At 37.6% G+C, this 24412-nt stretch overlaps 1 protein-coding gene across 1 annotated transcript in view; it reads right to left on the reverse strand.

Moving 5' to 3' along the window:
- PRTG (protogenin) overlaps positions 1-24412 on the reverse strand; it is a 135956-nt gene that overhangs the window by 73459 nt on the left and 38085 nt on the right. The window contains exons 3-8 of the mRNA XM_027123087.1: positions 6255-6399; positions 4391-4524; positions 2731-2868; positions 2308-2466; positions 1512-1671; positions 463-710 (exon numbers count right to left, since the gene is read on the reverse strand). Of these exons, the coding sequence (XP_026978888.1) occupies positions 463-710; positions 1512-1671; positions 2308-2466; positions 2731-2868; positions 4391-4524; positions 6255-6399 (984 nt within the window). The remainder of the gene's footprint in view (positions 1-462; positions 711-1511; positions 1672-2307; positions 2467-2730; positions 2869-4390; positions 4525-6254; positions 6400-24412) is intronic.

Genomic DNA, 24412 nt, shown 5'->3' on the forward strand with positions numbered 1-24412 from the left:
ATAAAATCATATTACGGGGAATCTGAAAATGTTTACTTTCCCCTTTAAAAATAACATGCTATAGTGACTACAGTTCACCTTATTATTTTATTAAGCAGTTACACCATTGTTCCTATGTAACTGCATACTTAAATTGATATATTTAAGTCTTAGGGAAGGAATTTACATCTCGGCTGAAACGAAATTCCTAAGTACACCACTCTGTAACTTTTAGCATGCAGAGTTGGTACTTATTTCTAAACAGAAAATCTTAAACTATACTTATATACATAAAGTACACAACAATACAAAATTTAACAAAAAAATTTATACACAGGTGATATAGTAATTACTTTATTAAAAGAGGTAAATGCCATAGAACTTCAAAAATATTTTGTGGATTACGTGAGACATCATTTATATTGAAAACAAATCCCTGACAGTAAACAGCACATAAAAATAAACAGTACTCAAATTGCTTACCTTCTGCTTTCATGTAGTGCACAGAATAAGCGATGACTTTGTCTGAATTATAAAGCGGCCTCTCCCAAGCTAAAAGGATGGCTGAACTTGACATGGTTTCAGCATGCACGTTATAGGGAGCACTGGGTCTGTCTTCTGACATTACTACAGTCAGTCTGGCTCTAGATAAAATAGATCCTTGGCTGTTCTCAGCCATGCACTGATAAATAGCATCATCTTCAGGAATAATCTGGTTAATTACCAATTTACTGAGGAAAGAAAAAAATTATTTCAATGAAAATTCTAAGGATGACATAAAGTTAAGCTATTACTAAGTGCACTCTTAATTTTAAAAAACAAGTTATTAAGAACAAAAAACTGTGTGACCAGCCCTATGAAAAAAATCTATATGAATTGCTTAAAATTACTCTTATTTTCTGAGTCTATATAAATAAGTACTTGTGATATCCAAATCCTGTTTGCTTTAGGTGACAGCTTAATCTCTTTTTTAAAATTTGGCTTTTATTAAGGAAGTATATTAATCTGTAGTAGCATCTAAATTTCTGTAACATTGCAATGCTACATAAAATTCAGGTCAACAAAAATGTTCAAAAGTTTTGTTCAACATACAAGAGTGATACAAGATTCATATTTATACTAATAAAAATGAGTTCTTAAAATCATTAAGTTTGAACTGTGGAGGAACTCTTAGAGACTTAATTATTTCCTTCTAAATTCCTCACTTTATGGAACAAGGAACTGAGACTCCAAAGGGTTAACATGCTTGCTAATAACTTAGCTGGTGGCTTACCAGGACCAGAACCCAGGTCTGGGGAACTGTTTCAACATTCATTTCATTATAATCTACCACTTCCGCGATCCACGTATAAAATACAAAAGGATTTTTGACATGCTGATATCACACTCAAGTTTATTTCTTATTGATTTTACTTCAGTTTAAAATACCAGGATAATTTAGGTATTTGATATTATAACTATAACCGTTTCACATAAGAATTTCTAAAGCCATTATATCTTATCTAAAATAGTAGCAAAGTGACTTAGCCCACCTGTTGTACATTTTAATTCTACCATTTGAATGTATCTTCCTTCCGTTTTTCAACCATGACATTTTGGGTGAGGGGATTCCTTCTGCCTGACATACAAATCGAGCAGTACCAGCTCGAGGCCTCGTTAAACTTTCTGGCCATTCGACAAATGAAGGAGGAGCTATTTTTAAAGAAAAAAGAAAATATTTTTGTGGTCCAAACAGGAATGATATAGAGTCAAGGAAGAGTACAGCAAGTGACGCAAGTCCCACCCCTGAAAATATTTAACGTTCTGAGCTTCCTGTCTACACTCTACATTTATCTATCTCTCCAGATGTCTTTTCTCTGCATTGCTCAGTTAATGTCCACTTTCCCCAGGCTTTCCCCATTGACACCATCTATACAAACACACTAAAAATATGTGTGCCATAATCCTAACTTAACCAAGCCCAATATACAGCCACTTGTGAATGCATGGAGACAATAGATTAAAATCTTAGACTGGTCAATGGGTATATGAATTGGTAGGTGGGTGAGAAGGAAATTAAAAAGGAAGCTTAAATTAACTAAGAAGGACCATAATGTTATAAAAGTAAACAGGATGGTAACTTCAGAGTGATTCTAGTTATATTTTAACGTAGGGCTTTAATTTCCTCCTAAAATTCATCACTGGTTTACAATTTTATATCAACACTACAAAATTCAAGAAAAGTGGAAAAAAAAAAAAAAAAAAAGAAAAGTGGAAGTAAGTTACGAGATAAAACAGCAAATGTTAAGATGTAAGATTCTCCTGATTGCGGAAGGAAAGGAAACATACCTAATACAGTTAAAGTTGCCATGGCAACTGTAAAGTTGCGTGTGCCTGGGGTAGTGGCTCGACAAACATATACTCCAGCGTGTTGCAGCCTGATGTCAGATATCATGAGATTACCATTTCCAAGTACCCGAGTATTGAAGACATCAATGGACTTGTGATCTATTTCAAAGAGAACAGTTCAGTTAAAACAATGTAACGTGTGATCTAAAATTTGTCAAAAGATCACTATTCAAACAATCATTATTATAAAAAGTCTAAAATTTTCTATGCTAAAACTTTTCCTCTACACACTGAAATACCAGAAAGTTAAAAGCCACATAATTGCCAAACATGTGTGCTGTATATAAAATAAACATGTTATCAGTTTCACCCGTATGAACAAAGTTGAAGGAAAAGACTTTTTTTTTTTTTCCTAAGACTTACCAAGACGGCTCCAAGAAATGATTGGTTTGGGATTTCCTGTGGCCGCACATTCTAAAACAACAGTCTGATGAAGAGACGTTGTTATGTTCTGTGGACCTGCTATAATGGTTGGTGTGTGGAAGGATTTAGACTCCTTACCTTTGAGATGGAAAAGGCAGGATATAAGAAAAAATTATAAATAAGATATAATGAATGAAATGAGTTAAAATACCTATTCTGAAGTTTTTCACTTTTTTCTTTTTTAAAAAACAACTTTATTGAGATATAGCTCACCCATTTGAAGTATATAATTCAATGGTTTTTAGTACTTTCAGAGTTATACAACTATTACCATAATCAATTTTAAAACATTTTCATCACCCCAAAAAGAAACTCCATCCCATCAGCAATCACTCCCCAGTCTCCTCTCCCCATAGCCTGACAACTACCTTGTGTCTCTGGATTTGCCTAATCCAGACATTTCAGAAAAAAGGAACCATACATTATGTGGTCTTTTGGGACTGGCTTTTCACTTAACATAATGTTCAAGGTTGATCTAAGCTGTAGCATGTACCAGTACTTCATTTCTTTTATTGAATAATAATAATAGATTAATACTTAATTCAATGGATAAGACACATTTTATTTATCCATTCACTGGTTGATGGACACTTAGGTTGTTTCCATATCATCCACTTTTAATTGAGGTTCAAACACTGACTTAATGCTTTCACTAATCTTGTTAGGAATTTATGTGACAGTGGGGAGAACAAAGAAGTGTGAGAGTGCTTTTGTCTTTATGCTTCATACCAAGAAGCTAATAGATACCACCTAAAATTAAAACATGGCATTAAAAATTTAATTTAAGTCTCAATGTTTCTGTGAAAAAATTTTTAGTCTTAAAGGATCTTTAGGAAGTAATATCTCTTGTGAAGAGTAAACACTCATGTGAAGTTCAACAATGTCTTTAGGTCTGGTTTTCTTCCACTACATTCAAGTAAATTTAATTATTTAAAAATAAAAAACTAGCATCTATGTATAATTCCATTTTAATAAAATAAATATTTCTTTCTTCATACCATCTCTCAAGCCAGTTTCCCTTCTAACTATATTTATGAACGGTAAAATATATGAAATTATGTTCACTTAATGTTAACAGTGATAATCTCTGGATATGGAACTAGGGACATTTTTTAAATATATCTTTGTACTTTTTACACTGTTTAATGTAAAAAAAGTTATTTTACTTTTACAGACATTACTCTTTAAAATAAAACATGCATCATTTCTACAAATGCAAATTATAATTTTTCTTAAAACAACAAACAGAAAAACCCAAACTGGAAACAAATGTATTTTTATTGACAATGGACAATTTTAGTGGAAATAGATGATTATTATTCTTTTTTGAGATTTTCTGTATTTTATATTTTAAAAACAAAAATGAAGTATTTACAAAACAATAATTCAATCTTTCTTAAAGATGTTGACATTGACATATAAAACAAGTTAGTTTGAGAAGAAGGTTGCTTAAATAGATAAAAATGATCATTTTCCAAATAGATTACAATAAAATTTAAATGTAATTGAAGTACTACTTTATGGTATACTATTATAGCCAGAGAAGGCAAATTAATAGCTGGTCCCATTAAAAACTGAAAAATCAACTTATGTGTGGTACCTGGAATCACTGTGAGCAAGGCCTCCATACTTTTACGTCTGTGGGCTACAGTAGCAGCAACACAACGGTAATTTCCAGCATCCTTTTGGTCAACATCATAGATCTGCAATACTCCTGTTGGTAATGCAGTTACCCTGTCATGAGAGGAAAGATGATTAAACTCTCTGTAGTAGATTTTATATTTTATCTTAACATATATTCTCTGATAAGAATTCATATACTCAACCTTTTAAAAATGCCAGATGCAATAATACTTTAAAGACTTTTAAAAATATTAGCTTGATTCAATTGTTTTCATTTGGGTTACTACAACTCTCTAAAACATAAGTAATTATGCTGTACCTCAGCAGTCCTCAACCTTTTTGGCACCAAGGATGGGTTTCATGGAAGACAAATTTTTCCCCAGTCCCCCCAGGGATAATTCGAGCACATTACATTTATTGTGTGCTTTATTTCTATTATTATTACATTGTAATATATAATTAAATAATTATACAACACACCATAATGCAAAATCAGTGGGAGTTCTGAGCTTGTTTTCCTGCAACCAGATGGACCCATCTGGGGATGGTGGGAGACAGTGACACCTGAAGTGTGTTGCTTATGTCCTGTCTACTCTGTAAGATGCAACTTAATTGTCACTTACCACTGATAGGGTTCTGATATGAGTCTGCAGGCAACTGATTTATTATGGTCTCTGTGGAGCCAAACCTCTCTGCTAATGATAATCTGTATTTGCAGGCGCTCCCCAGTGCCAGCATCACCACCTCAGCTCCACCTCATATCATCAGGCAGTAGATTCTCATAAGGAACGTCCAACCTATATCCCTCGCATGTGCAGTTCACAGTAGGGTTTGCGCTCCTATGGGAATTCAATGCTGCTCAGGAGACGGAGCTCAGGCGGTAATGTGAGCCATGGGGAGCGGCTGTAAATACAGATGAAGCTTTGCTGCTCACCTGCCGCTCACCTCCTGCTGTGCAGCCTGGTTCCTAACAGGCCACGGGCAAGTAACGGTCCATGGCCCGGGGGTTGGGGACCCCCGCTGTATGTGATTTGTGAAATCTATCAGTGTAATTTTACACAGAATCTCACTTGACATTATAGCTTACATATAGCTAACTGGTGGTCTAGAGTTTAGTATGATATTTTTCAAATACCTGATTTTTTGCCTATTAATATCTATGTACTCTCCAAGATATATCTGAATGTAAGTTTTATTTTTAAGCTCTTCCTTGAATAACTTTGTCCATCTTAGTTCTCTCTACCATTTCAGCAAGGGATTTTTGCCTCCTAAGGAATATTACTACTCATCAGGATTGGAATCAAACTTTTGAAGTTGCTGCCGAGTTGACCCCTAAACTCCGACCACCTTCAGAGCACTAGGTGTGTATATGCACACGAGCGTGTGCACGTGTGTGTGTATGTGTGTGTGTATGTAGTGTAGAGGGGGTTGGTAAGCAGAAGGCAGAGATGGAAGTGGGCAAGCACCACTGCGTATATGGGAGACCCTTACACCAGCACTACTATCCCCAGCACTAAAAGTGTAATTCAGCTTCCTAAATCCTTGGGCTGCCATCCAGGTACTCAGGTGGTCCCATGATTGGAAAAGATGTTTGAGGAAAGGAACAGAGCACTAAGGTAGAGTATCTGAATTCTGATCTGAACCAAAAAACCCAGAAACTATGCCCCATGTACCAGAGGCTGATGATCTAATTCTTTGCCTAAGTTTGAAATGTCTTTAAGAAATTGGTTATTGTTACCATAAACGAAAATAAGCTCCACAGTGGTCTTTCCCCATATACAGTTTTATGATGAAGTCCTTGTCATTCCTGTATCATATTCAAAGACAAAAGCTGTATTTACCTGTCCATAGTTACAGGTAGAGTTGTCCGATTTAATTCCCACGTTATGACTGCAGGAGGGTTTGATGAAATCTTGCATGCAAATCTAGCAACTCCACCTTCTTGGACCTCAGTAGAAATTGGCTGAACTTCAAATGCAGAAATAGCTATAAGATAAAGTTCGTCAAACTCAGAATAAGTACCTGCACTACCATATTATACTTGGAAATAACATTATGCTAGATATTATTTATCAAACTTGAACTCCTGCCCAGACATAAGGCCAACTCAACTTAACAAGCACAAAGAGAAATTAAGGAATAATTTTAGAAATACCACTGGGCAGTTGTCCAGCTAAAGGAGTTTGGTCTTTCCCAAAATGAAATTCTCAAGAAACTCAGATCTATTTCAGAAAAAAATTAATATAACTGAAACAAAAATAAGCAATTACCAATGGTATGTAATGATATACTAAGCTGTGTAGTACAAATCTCAAACACTATTGTATTTCAGAGGAGAGGGAAATCAATAAAGACAGATTAGTCAGGTAAAAATCTTTTACAGGGATTGGTTGTGAATTGAGGTTTGAAGAACCCTTTGGGTTTAGATGGAAGGAGAAAAAAAGGACATTCCAGGTTAAAGGAGCAACATGAAGGCAAGCACAGAAGTAAGAAATGTGCAGCCTGCGTTCACAAGATTCTACGGTAACAGCCAGGACTAACTATTGTGTAATAAATCAGATAAAGGGTTCATGGAAAAGTGGAAGGAGAGTAGAGATAAAACAGATTTGTATCATGGTACAAATTAAGGCCTCACTGAAAAGTTCTGAGCAAAGGAGTGTCATGAAAACAGTAGTGTCTGGGAAAAATTAATCAGGTATTGTTAGATAGGATGGATTGAAGAAAAAGAGCCTTAAATCAAAAGACCAACAGGCTCTTTAAATCAAAATGAAAGAACTGGGTGGTGGCAGTGAGAATGGAGAGATTCTACAGGTATAATGAAAACTGAGACTTGGTTCTTATTAGACAGACATGTCACTCCATGTCTGGAATCAAATGAGGTTGGTATTGTTGGAGCAGAATGAGAGAGGAAAGAGTGAAGACAAATGATGTGTCTGATGAATAAAAAGGTACACAGACTCGAGAGACTATCTTTAGACTTAAATAAGTCTTAAGTGTTGATATTTTCTAGATAATTCTTCTTTAGTATTCTAGACAAGCCTCTAGGAACTGGTCATCATGTCCATGGTTTCACATTTTGATGGAGTCCAGACTCCAGGTAATAGTGTAGCTTGCCTTCCCTCTACTAAGTCTTCCAGGATATAAAGAAAGGGCCCCAATGATAGTCTTACTCCCCATCCTCAAACTCCAGTTCAAAAAATATATATGCCTTTACAATTTACCAATAAAATGAGAAATTCTGAAGAAAAATAGAAGGAATAAGGGCTAGATGCCTTATGCTTCATTAGACTGGGAAGGGTAAAAGGTCACAGAAGACTAACAAACTCTGCCTTGGACTTGACTTCATTAATCTGTAAATGAATCATGGGCCTTTAGAGGTATGGAACAAAGTCAGTGAATAAAAGTGAAAATATTCTTAGGAGTATCAACTTCCAAGAAGGGTGGAGTGGGGGTAAATTAATACTTTATTTATGTAGGTAACAGAAAATTCCTACTTCTTTAAGAACACTGGTTTTCAAACTGCTGCTGTCAGTGGACCCACAAGGTCAAAAGCATTTTTATGATAATCATCCTTTGCCTTTTTCACTTTCATTTCTGTTGAGTATATAGTGTTTCCAGAAGCTACATGATGGATGACAAAGCAACAGACCTAATGCAGTGTGAGAATCCAGCTGTCTTCTATTAAGCTAATTAAAGAGATTTGGGCAAATGTAAAACAATGTCACTCCTCTCACTAAAATGTTTTGGAAAATAGTTATTTTTCATTAAATGTGTATGTTAATATATAATTGATCAATGCTTTAATTTCAAAATTAATTAATGAATATTTTTAAAATTTCTAAGTTTCGATTTCTAATAATAAAGTATCAATAGATATAACCCATATAAATAAAAGTTCTTTGAGGTCCTCAAGAAGTTTTAAGCATATAAAGAGTGAGAGTGGGCTTCCCTGGTGGCGCAGTGGTTGAGAGTCCGCCTGCCGACGCAGGGGACACGGGTTCGTGCCCCAGTCCGGGAAGATCTCACATGCCGCGGAGCGGCTGGGCCTGTGAGCCATGGCCACTGGGCCTGCGCGTCCGGAGCCTGTGCTCCGCAACGGGAGAGGCCACAACAGTGAGAGGCCCACGTACCGCAAAAAAAAAGACTGAGACTAAAATGTTTAAGAATCACTATTCAAGAACACCAAACTCTCAAAATCAATACAGTTTTTCTTTTTAATTGCTTCTGTAATCACTTTCTAGGATATTAATCTATTTACAAATAACAATGTAAGCTTATCTTTCATTTAATTAACTAAACTTTTGTCGAATATATTCATATTTCGGGGGAATTAAGACCTAAGTTTTGAAAAGTTTAATGCCTGCTTTATGAATTATTAATTGCTCTTGATTCCATATTTATTTTTTCCATGTGTGAGGACGTGACCTTTAGCTTTAGTTGTCATTGATAATCCCATCTATATTCAATTTACAGACTTCAAAGTGGGAATTTTTATCTTACTCTTTCCCAGCATTTACCTCCCCAGATTGAAATATCTAATATAGTTTAACTTTTCTTCATAAAGCAGTAGTTCCTCCAACCCCATCTATTTGAACAATTTCTTCTTCTTTTATCCCATTACAATGAATCAAGCACCTAATTCAGTATGTTTTATCTGATACACATACATATGAGACATATCTCTATCTATCAATATACATCTCATATCTGACTTCTCTCCATCCCTAATAGTACTCTTTTTTTATTCAGGTCCTTATCACCTACTGCCTGGAAGTCTTGCTGGAGTGTCTTAGGTGACATCTGTCCTGACAACAGAGTTACCTTCCAGAGTGATGGTCATAAAATACAAATTTGATTTGTGTTACTGATGAATTATTTAGTCCCTGCAAAACTCTGTCACTTTGTATTCAACCACTTGAAATTATGTTCCACAGACACAACTATTTCTAATTCTCTGAATATACCATATTTCACACTTCTGAGCATTTATATGAGCTTTCCTTCTCTTTCAAATATCCTAGGTCTCTTTGTCCAGCTGGTGAAATCCTATCATCATTTAAAGCCTAGTTCTCTTGTCTGAACCTTTGGGAAGCTGTTCCTGACCTTCTTCTCTACTTCTGTAAAATGAAGACCTTTATTGCTACTTTTATCCCACAGTATTATAGTCACTTATTCACAAGTCTTTCTCCCATTCTATACTCCGAGCTCAATGAGGCTGAGTAGTGGGCCATATTCTTTGCAGGATCCCTTAAGTCAATGAATGGCACAGACTCGGCACTAAAACAATACTTGTTGAATTAAACTGAAATTTAAAAACTGTTTTCCAATTCTATTAGGTCTTTAAACAAAGTAACCAGAAATGTAGGGAGTTTCCCAGGTATAAATACCAAGGCTTGGGATGAGAAGAAAATAATGCTTTTTATTATTTTGTTTGCTATAACTCTAAACAGCCCCCCATATTTCAGTGTATTATTTTTAGAGACAAATATCTGTCCCTCCTCTCTTAAAGGATTTTTATAAAGATTAAATAAACCAACATAGAGAGGGCTTTTTATATATTATACAACTTTTTATCAGTGTTGTGATTACTGAGAACAATATAATCACTCTGTTACCTTGAGTAATTTCCCTCCAACCACTTAGGCACTTGAGAGTTGTTTTCACTTTGAATCTCATCTAATCAACCAAACAATATGATGTCTCTGAACCACTACCTTTGAGCAATTCCCTCTCTTTCCCAGACAAATAAGTCTATGAAACCCCTAAGCGTTTTTTACTACAAAAACTAAACTAATTTTGCACTTTAGGTCAAATGGGCTAGAACTTTGGAGTCACAGAAGTCTGAGAACTAAAACATAAATGGATGTATCCTATAATACAGCAAGGATATTTATTTACTTTTGGTGGTGTGTGTGTGTGTGTGTGTGTGTGTATGAAACAATTTTACTGAGATATAATTCACATTGCATGTGATTTACATTCCATAATTCACCCACTGAAAGTATACAATTCGATGGATTTTGGTATATTCACAGAGCTTGTGACCACCCCCATAATCAATTCTAGAATATTTTCATCACTTCAGAAAGAAATCCCATATCCTTCAGTTATCACTCCCTAATCTTCCCAACCCCTCCCCACCCCAGCCCTAGGCAATCTTTAACCTAGTTTCTTTCCCCCTCCTTCCAGCTTTATTGAGATATAATTGATAAACAGCATTGTGTAAGTTTAAGGTATACAACACTGTGTAAGTCTGAGGTCTGATACATGTATATATTGGGAAATGATGACCACAATAAGGTTAGTTAATACATCCATCAAGTAAGACTATTTCTTGATCCCACTCTGGTTTTCAGCAAGTTATGAAGCAAGTACTGTGTAAAGATTTCTTTTTAATCCTCAAAAACACCTTTATACTTAACATGTCTAACTTCTTGGTCTCTTCTGAACCAACCTGCTGGCAAAATGATTTTGCCCAGAGAAGACCAAGCCAGATATTCCTTGGGATTTTCATCAGTACCTCTGAGACTGAAGAGAAAGAGGCAAACATGTCTCAACCTTAAAAATAAGTTCCTTTTTTCCTTTTGTAACGCCTCCATCTGGGTGCCACCCGCTTCCTCTGCCCTCGCCTCTGGGAACCTGATATATCTGTGTTTTTTATTTCTCTCTCCTGCATATTTAAAATCTTCTTCTGACTCCTTCCTTCAGCTTATAAAAGTGATTAAGGACTTCCCTGGTGGTCCAGTGGGTAAGACTCTGCGCTCCCAATGCAGAGGGGTCCCAGGTTCCATCCCTGGTGGGGAACTAGATCCCGCATGCGTGTTGCAACTAAGAGCCCACATGCCACAGGGAGGATCCCGCGTGCCGCAATTAAGACCCAGAACAGAATGAATGAATGAATGAATATTTTTTTAAAAAGTGATTCTCTCCCAAACTCAAAACACAAAGAGAACAAAACTCCAGGCCTCTCTTTACAACACAAACCCCTCGAGCAGCTACCCACTCTCTCTCTTCCCCACGGCATCAAAACTTCCCTAAAGAATAGTCAGTTCTAGCTGTCTCCCCTTCTTTCTCTCTGATGCGATGCCTCAAACATCTAATCTGCCTTCTTCCCCATTATTTTATTGAAACAGTGTCTATGACACTGTGCACTCCTATTTCTCTCACTCCCTCTGAGGCTCTCCTTCCTCCTCCTGCCCTCCCTTCTAGAGTTCTCTGTTCTCTTCTCTCTCCATATTCTCCTTGGGTGATCTCATCCACTTTCAGTTTTCAACTACATCCGCCTGTTGCTTCGGAGTCCCCAGAATACATCTCCAGCTTAGATCACCACGCTCAGAGCTTCATACCCATGGCTCCTACTGTCTACTGGACTCCTTCACCTGGAAGTTATAAAACGTACTTCAAACTCATCGTGTCCCAAATGAAATCATCTTCTTTCCTCCCAGCCTGTATCTCTACCTCAGTCGGTCACACCACTGTGCAGCGACTCACCCTGCACTCTCTTCCATCAATCACCACTTTCCACTGATTTTAACTCCTAAACATATATTAAACCCATTCCTGTATCCCTGTCCCAACATATCTCAATGGAATCACTATAACAGTCTCTTGTCTGGTCTCCCTGCTCTCATTTTCCCTCTTCCCCTTTCACAAACATCCTCCAGACATACAACAGTGTTTGATATGGGCTGCATTTGACTCGTAAGTGGCCTCCATCTATCAATTCAAATGCTCTTGTAAGTCAAACCATTACTGCTAAAACCACCATGAACAACACAATCTCACAAAGAATGTGATTCAATTTTAAATGCTGTCCAAAAGCATTGTCTTAGTCACCCTCCTTCTAAATCTTTAAACTGCTTAGCCTAATTACTAGCAAAACTGAATGTACGTATATATCTTTGTTACATCGAAAGGAACTGATATCTTTCTTTCTACTAACATGTATTTTTAACTCTTTTTCACTGGGTACATTCTCAATACATGAGATTTGTCAGCAGGCTTTTAACAACCCCACCTCACCAAAGAAAGAAGTAGTCTGGCATCAATTACTCCCAAACTATTTATATGGTAAGCATGCAACAGTATTTAAATAGTCAGTGTAAAATAGTTATATAAAAAAGTGAGTATTTATGCTATTAAAGGTATACATTGTAACTATGACACAAAGAAGTTAATCTCCATGAGTCATTTATAAACATCAATCTCACTATTTTATAATCAAACCATTCATTTAATGTGTAGTTAACCCTTGCTGACAGTCTTTGAATCAAGCAATTATTCATAAAATAATGGGCCAGATTAACTGTCTCCCTATTCCAGAAAAGGATTTTAATCACACTTATTTTAGAACAATTCTCGACTACAGTAATCTCTTCTAAATTCATTCATGCAACAATTGTTTATTCAGTGCCTAGTATGTTCAAGATGTCAAGGATCCAATGATGAACAAAACTAACAGAGGCTCTACCCTCAGGGATCTTTGTCTAGCAATGGAGAAAGGCATTTAACTAAATGACTATGCAAGTATATAGTAATTTCAAACTGTGATAAATGCTATGAAGGAAAATTATGGAATATTATGAAAGCACAGAACAGAGGTTATAATGATGACAGAAATAACTATAGGTTAACATATACTTTATTGCAAGGCAGCAAGTTAAGTACATTACATATTCTAGTTTATTTAGTCCTCACAACTATTATTACCCTAGTTGTCAGTTCAGGAAACTGAGACACAAGGAGATTAGCAACCTCCTTAAGGTTCTGCAGCCAGTGAGGTGAGGGTGTGATCTGAATCCAGGTAATCTCCAAAGATCCCATGTGAATTCTCTCAGTAAAAGCTTGAGATTCTCAAACTTTCTGTGGAAGGCAAAACTTACTGGTTCTACATCCAAGCAATTCTGCTGCTCAGATAGAGGTTCATATGCACTGGCTTTCTAGCTAGCTAAGAATATGTGTTAAATTCCCAAATTTCCAAAACAAATAACACCTTTAAACTCTGGTGTACTAGGATTTTGAAACTATGGGTCTCATCTCAAGTAGTATTATTTCCATTTCTAGGAATCTGTTAAAGATAGGAAATATAGATATATGCATGTAAATTGAATCAGTCTAAAATTTATTTAGGAATCAAGTATTTCTTTTTACGTATTTTAGATCTTTTATTTATTTATTATTTATTTTTGACAACGTTGGGTCTTCATTGCTGTGCACAGGCTTCCTCTAGTTGTGGCGAGCAGGGGCTACTCTTCATTGTGGTGCACGGGCTTCTCATTGCGGTGGCTTCTCTTGTTGCAGAGCATGGGCTCTAGGTGCACGGGCTTCAGTAGTTGTGGCAGGCGGGCTCAGTAGTTGTGGCTCGTGGGCTCTCAAGCGCAGGCTCAGTAACTGTGGCACATGAGCTTAGTTGCTCTGCAGCATGTGGGATCTTCCCTGACCAGGGATCGAACCCGTGGAGGAATCAAGCATTTCTTTTAAATCTATTTTAAAAAAACTAGTTTACCTCATGGGAATATTAGCTATTCCTTTATTATTATTCTCCTAGTTCTAAGCCCAGGTACATTTGATCATCAAACAGTCAAATACCTATACAGAGATACTGCTTAGCTTAGAGGCAGGGAGACCTGTTAAAAGGCCATTAGAAAGAGGAGGAGAGACCAGCTGTGGGTTTCAATGATGGCAGAGATGACTGGAATGGAAGGCAGGGCACATACAAAAGATGCTGTGCATTGAACAACACGATGTGGCCACAAGGTGTTCAAGGGAAACAGGAGGAAAGACCCGAGTGGTTCTGAGGTTTCCGGCCTACACACCTGGAAGGTTGGGGGATACTATGGTGCCTGAACAGAGAATGTAGGAAGAGAGATCGGATGGACTGATGCATCTGCATCACAGATCCTCATTTGATGAGAACGAAAAGAAACTGGCCATGCTAAGGAAGACTGGGAAACTATAAAATGAGGCCAGAGATTAATAATGTCAACAGTTTCAAATATCTATTCATCCTGATTTTTATTTTTTTTTAATTTTTAAAAATATTTATTATTTTTTGGGGCTGCATCGGGTCTTAGTTGCAGCACACAGGATCTTTTGTTGAGGCATGTGGGACCTTTCGTTGTGGCACACGGTCTCTTCGTTGCAGCTCTCGGGCTTATCTCTAGTTGAGGCGTGCAGGTTTTCTCTCTCTAGTTGTGGCGTGAGGGCTTCAGGGCACGTGTGCTCTGTAGTTTGTGGCGTGTGGGCTCTCTCGTTGAGGCGTACGAGCTCAGTAATTGTGGTGCACGAGCTTAGCTGTGGCGTGTGGGCTTAGTTGCCCCACAGCATGTGTGATCTTAGTTCCCTGACCAGGGATTGAACCCGCATCCCCTGCATTGGAAGGTGGATTCCTTACCACTGAACTACCAGGAAAGTTCCCATCCTGATTTTTTTTTTTTTTTTTTGCGGTACGCGGGCCTCTCACTGTTGTGGCCTCTCCCATTGTGGAGCACAGGCTCCGGACGCGCAGGCTCAGCGGCCATGGCTCACGGGCCCAGCTACTCCGCGGCATGTGGGATCTTCCTGGACCGGGGCACAAACCCGCGTCCCCTGCATCAGCAGGCGGACTCTTAACCACTGCACCACCAGGGAAGCCCCCCATCCTGATTTTTAAACTAATGGTTCACATGTTAGGCTGTGGTTAAGATTTAAAGAAAGATATGCATGAGTTTTTATAATAGTGGCCTATAAAAATAACAATGTATAACATGTAAAGTTAGTGGAGAAAAGGATTTCCTACTTCTGAGGCTCTGTTGCAATGAGATTAGGAGAAAGTGTTTACTGTTTTTCCAATCTTATTTTCATTTCTTGATGACAGAAATTAAGGCATTAGAAAACTGAGGTAAATGATATTAAAACTATGGTAAAATTTAATCTTAGCTGGTTTAAAGAAAATCAGGAAAAAGTCCAGTACAATACAGGGCATAATTTATGGAGGTGGGGCAGCAGCATAGCCTTGAGGTTAAGAGTGCAGGTATTAAAATCTAAAGATCTGGGTTAGAATCACAGCTTGGCATGCATGAGCTGTGTGCCCCTGAGAAGTTACCCAACTCCATGCCTCAGTATTCCCCAGTAAAATGGGGATAATAATAATACTTTATAAGAATATTTTAAGAATAACATTAAATTATATATACATAAACATGTGGGTACACACACACACACACACACACACACCTACACAATAATATAAGCAGGTACTAAGGCACTGCTTGGCACCTAGTAAACTCCTAGCAGTGGTACCAGAAGTAGTTAATAGTTATAGGATATCTTGCTATGAATACACTGGTTTTGCTTTCAGAATGATAACTTAAAGAAAGTTAAACAAAGGATGTTAGTGACCACTATACAGTAAAAATAAATTTTAAAGCCCTAACAAAGGTAGAGGTACTCTAAGGTTTTAAAGTTTCTTTTTTTTCTACTAAGCCAGACTATGTAGCTTTTACATAAAGGTACATAAAGTGTAGAGAAACAGGGACTTCCCTGGTGGTCCAGTGGTTAACAATCTGCCTTCCAATGCAGGGGACGCAGTTCAATGCATGGTCGGGGCAACTAAGCCCGTGCGCCGCAACTAGACAGCCTGCATACCGCAGCTATAAAACCCATGTACTCTGGAGCCCGTGTGCCACAACGAGAGAGAAGCCCAAGTGCCGCGATGAAAGGTCCCACAAGACGCAACGGAGATCCTGCATGCCGCAACTAAGACCCAATGCAGCCTAAATAAATAAATACAATTTTTTTAAATGTAAAGAAACAGAAATAATTTTCCCATTTTTAACGTGAATAGATAAATTATTTGAAGAGGGTAAAATCCCCTACTTCAATGATGAAATAATAAGGGGCTAGATTACAAGAGGATCTCTAGCTGTGGAATTATGTATTTTGTACTTATATTTTTTCCTACAAAACAACATAATTAAGAAAAATTAATGACATTTAAAAATAAATTTTATATGCCTTACGGGGCATAGACTGAAGGAAGAGTCTGCATAAATTTTCTACCATTGCTCCACTACCTGATAAAATCCCTCATCCTGGGACTTCCCTGGCAGTCCAGTGGTAAAGACTCCATGCTTCCATTGCAGGGGGCATAGGCTTGATTTCTGGTCAGGGAACTAAGATCCCACATGCTGCGCAACGAGGCCAAAAAAAAAAATCCTTCATCCTTAATTTTTATCTGCCTTTTTAGTACTTTGAGCTTATCATTCTTTGGGTAGCTATCACCCATGATCTATGGATGCTTGATTCCCTCCCCAGTCTGTGCCTTCAATGTGAAAAATGATGAGAAAAAAAACATCTGAATAAAACCCACTTTTCAATAAAAAAATTAATTACTTAAAAATTTGCATCAAAACTTAGAAACTTCAGAAAAGCATGCACAAATATGATACATCATGACAGTCTTAAACTTTGTTTCTCGGCAAGTATTTGTTTTTCTATTTTAATTTTTTTAAGTGTGGTGTTAAACTGAGTAAATGAATACATCCTTTACAATGAGTCTTAAGTCCCCCCTAAAACTTTAGACAAACTATTTTCAGCATTATCAAAACATTCCGTACTTATTTACAAGGAAAAACATCTTGTATTCTTATGCAAATCTTGATTTCTCCTTGATGTCGACTTCATTTCTGCCAGTTAGGTATGATTTTACAAGTCTACAGCCTTCTCGTGAAACCTGACCTCTTTCTTCCCTCCCCAGTCAGTGCTAACATAAACCAAGAGCCCCACAAGAAGTCATTAAAGCAGTGCTGTTAAGAGGCCAGAGCTCTATAAAATAGGCGAGAAACAAGATCTCAAGAAACATGCACCCGTCCTCAGAAACAACCTTGCAAACACAATAAACGTAAGTGCCTATTTTATATGTGACTTCCACCTCTTCACCTGTCTACTTAATCATTTGCTTCTATGATTTACAGTCAGAAAAAAAAAAGGATCAAAACGCTAAGAGGAAAAAAAAATGCTAAGAAGAAAATGTTCTCCCAACTTTTATTTGATCAGAAACCAACATATTAATGTTTCCACCTTGGAAATGTATGACTGTAATATTAAACTAATGAGCCATTCATGCTTCTTACAAGTTGCAATGAATAAAATACTTGATACATGTTGATGTTAAAACCAACTAAAAATTATGAATACACAATCTGAAATGACAAGCCTTCCAGTAATTTAAAATAAGTTCACAAACTATTCCCTAATGTAAGAAAACATAATTCTCTTTTGTAAATTACATTTAAAATATTCTTTCACTAAACAGAAAAAACTTCAGTTGGTGAGAACCTGAACGCAGGGTTTACACTGGTGGTCTTAACGCTGCACATCAGCCAGGGGATCTGGAGGCCTCAGCTGGTCAAGGACTATACCAGTTGCTACCACCCCACCCCTCCTGGGGGAGTCCTAAGCAGCCAGTAGTCATGTTCCAATACTTCAGTGCTGTTTCCATGGCTCTAAGTCACCAATCAGTAGCTCTGGAGAAATCTACAAATAGCTCATCAAGGAAACGAGATTTCTATCTCAAACACTCAAATGTCCACAATTTCAGAGTTAGTTATGGAGTTTTATGTATATTAGCTTAAAGTTTATTTCTATGAAACTGGTCTTTCAAATCATGCATTTGTCTACTCCAGGATTTACTAATCAAAACATAGTTATAACTTGTTACCTCATCAGGTTCAATTCACTTTGAGTCTTCAAACTTGAAGACTGACCTGCAACTAACAGGAAGTAAACAAGAGACCTGATCCAGCATTTAATCAAACCAGGGTACCTGATGCTTTACTTACTGAGATAAAAATCAACCAAGGTACAAGTTTCAAACAGAAGTTGAAAACTTATTATAGCCTTAAGACTAGGCAAGAAGCTATCTGAACTTTTTAAAAGTTATTTTACAGAAAACAATTCATCTGTTTAATAAAAATAATGTAATGCGATCATTACATCTTGCATATCGACCTGTTTTTTAAAATCCATACTGAGTATGCAACAGCTATTGTATAAGTGGTTTATTACCTGACTTCTGGTGAATTTAGTATCCTGCTTGAACCTATGGCAATTCTGACAACCAGGTGCTGAGAGGTATACATTTGCTTTTCAAAGGAAATGTTTAAATCAAAATGTTTCCAAATAAATATAAACAAAATGAAGGCTGGAAACTCTGTAACAAAGTTGGGAACAGGGACTTTCAGAAATAGCTGCTATATGCAAACTTCCCACAGACTAGATTATTTTTCTGTCTATTCCTACTGTATTCATATTGAAAGATACCTTTAATAACATCTGAGAATTCTTTGCTTCTTTGATATTTTATCAAGCCTATCCTGGCAAATGCCAGACATGGCACTCCCCAAACTCAATTTCTTTGTCTGGAAAGAATGACACAAAGCTCATCAAGTCCCCACTGTCATCTGGGCCACTCAGTACTGTTCAACAATTCTCTTAACTCATATTAAGAATTGGTTTCAGGGGCTTCCCTGGTGGCGCAGTGGTTGAGAGTCCGCCTGCCGATGCAGGGGACACGGGTTTGTGCCCTGGTCCGGGAAGAGCCCACATGCCGCGAGGCGGCTGGGCCCGTAAGCCATGGCCGCTGAGCCTGCACGTGTGGAGCCTGTGCTCCACAATGGGAGAGGCCACAACAGTGAAAGGCCCTTGTACCGCCAAAAAAAAAAAAAAAAAAAGAATTGGTTTCAGAAATGCTCTACCCTTCCAATTTATTCAAGTCCCCAGTCACTTTTAACCTAAACTGTAAATTACCTGAGTTTAGAGACATGTCTTACTCGTCTGTATATTGCTAGAACAGTGGCCTGTATACAACAGGCACTTGATAAAGGTTTCCTAAGTAAACTCAGTGAACCACATCACCACCTACCCCTTAATTACATCAAAAACACTCTGCCTCTTATCTCCCTGAGAAGAGTAACGTAATTTTGGCTGTATCACTCCTTACTGTATAACCCAGAGCAAGTTACTTTTTTTTTTTTTTTTTTTTTTTTGGCCTTACCAGGCACCTTGCACGTGCAGCCTGTTCCCCGAGCATGGATTGAACCTGGGCCCACGTCAGTGAAAGCGCTAAGTCCTAACCACTGAACTGCCAGGGAATTCCCTACTTATTCTTCATAAACACATTCTGTTATGTCAAATAGGATTCTTAAAAGAGTTTTTATGAATTCATCAGGTATTGAGTGTAAAACACTTAGGACAGTGCCTGTAACATTAAAAGCACCTTGACCTACACCTAATACCTTATGTAAAAATTAACTCAAAATGGGTCACAGAACTAAATGTGAAACACAAAACTATAAAATCTTTAGAAGAAAATATAGAAAAATCCTTGTGACCTGGGTTAGGCAAAGAGTTCTTAGTTAGGACATAAAAAACACAATCTGTCAAGGAAAAAAATTGTAAATTGGCTTCCATCAAAACAAAAAAACTTCTGCTCTTGAAAAGAAAAACTGCTAACAGAATGAAAAGACAAGCCATAAACTGATGAGGATGTGGGGTACCTGGAACTCTCAAACTCTGCCAATGGGAATGCAAATTGGTACAGTCACTTTGGCAAATAACTTGGCAATTTCTTATAAAATTATATACACACTTACTGCATTCTTACCTTAAATATTTACTCAATAGAAATGAAAATTTATGTTCATGCAAAAACCTGTACGAGAAAATTGATCAAAGGTGCATTCACATAATTGCCCCAAACATAAATAACCGAAATGTCCTTCAACTTCAACTGGTGAATGGATAAACTGCAGTAAATCTATACTATGGAACCCTACTCAGCAATAAAAAGGAAAGAACTACTGAAACACTCAACAACATATTCAATAGTTAAATCTCAAGGCACTGTGCTAAGTGGAAGAAGCAAGACCCGAAAGGTAACATAATGTATAATCTCATTTATATGACATACTGGAAAATGCAAAATACAGTGGCTTCTAGGAGTCAGGAGGAGGGAAGGGTATGACGACATAGGCAACATGAGAGAAGGTTTGGGGCAATGAAACCATTCCGTATCCTGAGCTTGGTGAAGGTTACACAACTCTGCATGTGCTAAAACTCATAGAACTGTGGACCCAAATAATTTTCACTGTATGTAAATTAAAAAATAAATTTCAAAAAGGCTATGTTCCTTATAAAACAGAGACTTTTAATTTTCTCATCACTCTTAATAAAGAATTATAAATTAAGCAAGTTGACAGTACACATCAATTTTAAATGCCAAGTCCTGCAGACCATCTTCACTTCTTCAGTGAGGACGCACCTGATTTTCCCAAATAAAACTACAGAACTCTTACACACTCCCAGGAGCCTGGAGTATCCTGTTTGTCTCACTGTTTTATAAGCTCTACTTTCTGCTTCCACCACAAGGCAGAATCTGTCTTTTCATCTTCATATTTCTGGCATAACACCATAGATACAAAAGGCCCTGAGAAACACACGAATAAAATATGTCCTAGGGTACATATACATTCAGTTCGGTCATCACCCCTTTCATCTGGAGTGCATTCAGTATAATGTGCACACAATAATAATCTGAAGGACTAACATGGTGAACCTAAGTTTACATTATCTTTAGAATACTATACATGAAAAGTATATAGAAAAATATGTATCCTAATAACTAGAAATGAATCTATGTCCCTGAGGAACAGGACGAATAAGGAACCTACAGTCCTCCTATCCCTTCACCTACTGAAGTGGTGGGAGAGCAGTCACACCTCTGCTGAGAGGCCAGAAGAGTGGGGAGTCAGTAAGGCAATACACACACACACACACACACACACACACACACACACACACACACACACGCATACACCTGAACAACCAGCCTTTTCCGAGTATCCCAGCCCAGCTCCCTGCCTCTTGATGTCAGCAGCACATTGCAGGACTGCAACTCCTGCACAGACCTTTTTCACAGGCTGATGACCCAGCATATCCTGCAGACACTTGTCAGCTCTAGGCCCCCTGGCATTCTGAGCCCATCTTGGAGAATCTCATAGTATTCAACCTGACACAGATGCCATCAGGCCAGGCTTGAAATTGTTTAGAATTTGGTCCTGGAACCAACTGGTTTGATCCAAGGTATCTCACATGAGAAACAGATTTTCTAGATTAGCTACAGGGTTTTGGAATTCTTGTTTGACCAAGACAGCTGAACATCTGAGACCTCCTTCAGTATTAAACTGTCCCACTGCATGCTAAAATAAAGGTGTGTTGTTCTGCACACGCATCTGTGCCACATTCGCACTTCCACTCTCCTAAAGCAAAGGTGAAAAGAGTTATTTGAATGAAGATTTTCAGTGTTGAAGTCACAACCACTTCTGGCATCTTCACCTACAGCTAATATACAGTTCTCTTTAGCTGCACCTGGACTTATGTTCTGCTGAATTGATGGTGTTTCCCCCTAAAGAGATCAGCAGTAAGTAGAGAATAACAGGCCATTAGGGTGGCTTCTCAGGACCGAATCATAAAGAACACCATAAGCAGATGTGGAAATGTGATGCTATAAGAGAAAGAGTTTGTCTTGGTAGGAATTTAACGAAGAGATTAGGAAGAAGGAAAAATCACACATCTAAGCAAATAAATAGGAGCATGCTGTCGACAGGAAAAATCCAAGGAAAGAAAATCAGTTTTCTATAATTGTTTAACCATCATAAAATTACTACCAACATTCCTTGTCTTCCATTCTAGAACTGATAAAATGAAAATAAACCACTATTCACTTTGCCTTTCACATTTCCCAACTGTTACTTAATCTTGAGTTAAAAAAAATTTTTTTTAAAATAATCAGTCTCCATATGGTACTCTCATAATCTAGACAGAATCCTGTTAGTTTGGGAGTAAAGTCTGATCTCACTTTGAAAGACATCCCCAACTGGGATTTTCCTCTTCTCAAATTATCTGTCTTCCCAGCAACAGTGTGTGGTCACAGAAGTGTATGAGACATGCTAATGCATTTATCAAGTGATTATTCTTGGCCCCTCTGCTGGCAAAAACAAGCAGGAAATGGTACAGAAAAAACATGCATAGTAAGCCACATTAACCAGCTTCAAAGCCGTTCAACTTGTGTGGCTCGTATGAATTCAAGGGGAAGAGAAAAAGTGCTGTTGCTTTGTCTTCTCCGATACCACTTCCCCTTCAGCGTTTGCCAAGTGATTGCCTTATATTGCCTAATCCAAGAAATGCCTTTCTTATGCCTTGTTGTCATTCCATAAAGAATTAGTTCTGCTTAATAGCTCAACTGTGCAGGAAGAACATTCCATGCAATTTTACACTTTGCATCAGTCAGAGAAACAGAAGGATCAAAAAAGCATTAAGAAGAGTGAGGTTTTGTAACAAAATTCATGTCACTTAGCAACTTCATCTGTTTACAAATTTATAATGGGGAAAAAAAATCACAAAATCCACCAAAATTAAAGGAAAAATATTCCTACTAGGGCTAGTTTTGCTTTTCCAAGTGATTATCTAAAGGACATTTACAATAATTCAAGAACTGCAGTGTATTAAATTATTTGTTGATAAACCTTACAATATTCTTTTCCACTGTTGTTTTATATGTTGCTTTCTCAGATTATAAAAGGCCTGGTTTTCCTTTCTCTTTCACATAATAAACTGGCACTCAGTGGGTATTTAGTAAATGCCTGTTTAACAATACAATTCATTAAAGTTTACATAATCATAATTTATTAGATTAATTAAATGGTCTACATATGAAACTCAATTCATAAACCGGGAATCAATCACTATGAAATGTCTGGGTATCTCTTTCATTTTCTAAGAGCTGTTAAAGACGAAGCCTATTTAGCTGATAACAGAAAAAAATGTATACACACACATGAGATGATCTCGTTAAAGTGAATTCATAAAATGGACCTTGAGTTCTAAGCTACCTGTGTATAACAAAATGGAGTCTTTCTTTTTATTATTTTTTTTTATTTTGGCTGCGCCAGGTCTTAGTTGCCGCATGCATGTGGGACCTAGTTCTCTGACCAGGGATCGAACCCCGGTCCCCTGCATTGGGAGCACGGAGTCTTACCCACTGGACCACCAGAGAAGTCCCCACAATGGAGTCTTTTAATGACACAGTAGCTCACTTTTTTATTAGGCTTGACCACACAGTACTAAAAGGGAGAGAAGAGAGAATTAATCTACTATACATTTTATATACATCAACTCAATATTCAGGAAAACCTTAACAGATAAGTAATATTACTTCTACATACAAGTAGAGAAATATCTTCTGAGAGGTTAATCCACTTGCTCAGGGTCACAGAATTAGTAAATAGTGGAGACATGAGTCAAAATGGTGTTTTTTTGGTTTTTTTGTTTTTTTTAATTACACCCAGCCTGCAGCCCGAGAGACATAAGGAGTCCACACAAGGAGTCCACCATAGCACTTCAGAGAAGTAACACAAATCTGGCCTTGTGAGTCTATTCCCCAGTAGGAAACAGACACTGATGCACAGAAGACAAGCAGTTTCCCTTCCTCCAATTTGTTCTCCTTTAAAACTTCCAAGAAATTAACAGCAAAAACATATTTCCCCAACCTTTCAGTTGATTGGCTATTACATCACTCTCAGAATCATCAGTGAGGACTTTTAGGATCTTCTGTCAGCAATTCTTTCTCCCTCTACTTACTTTTCAGCAACATCAATTTAATTGTACAATTATTTATCCTACTTTCCACATTATTCTCCAATACAGACTTATCTTGTCTATTCCAAGTAAATCCACTTGCCATTCTTTAAAGAACACTCAGAATCTAAGAACATTACACTGTTAAAGCCCTCCATAAAAGTACAACCCTGGGCTTCCCTGGTGGCGCAGTGGTTGAGAGTCCGCCTGCCGATGCAGGGGACGCAGGTTCGTGCCCCGGTCCGGGAAGATCCCACATGCTGCGGAGCGGCTGGGCCCGTGAGCCATGGCTGCTGAGCCTGCACGTCCGGAGCCTGTGCTCTGC

Source organism: Aethalodelphis obliquidens, unplaced genomic scaffold (assembly GCF_003676395.1).
Source record: "Aethalodelphis obliquidens isolate GAN/ISIS:26980383/991018 unplaced genomic scaffold, ASM367639v1 scaffold26, whole genome shotgun sequence".
Lineage (NCBI taxonomy): Eukaryota > Metazoa > Chordata > Mammalia > Artiodactyla > Delphinidae > Aethalodelphis > Aethalodelphis obliquidens.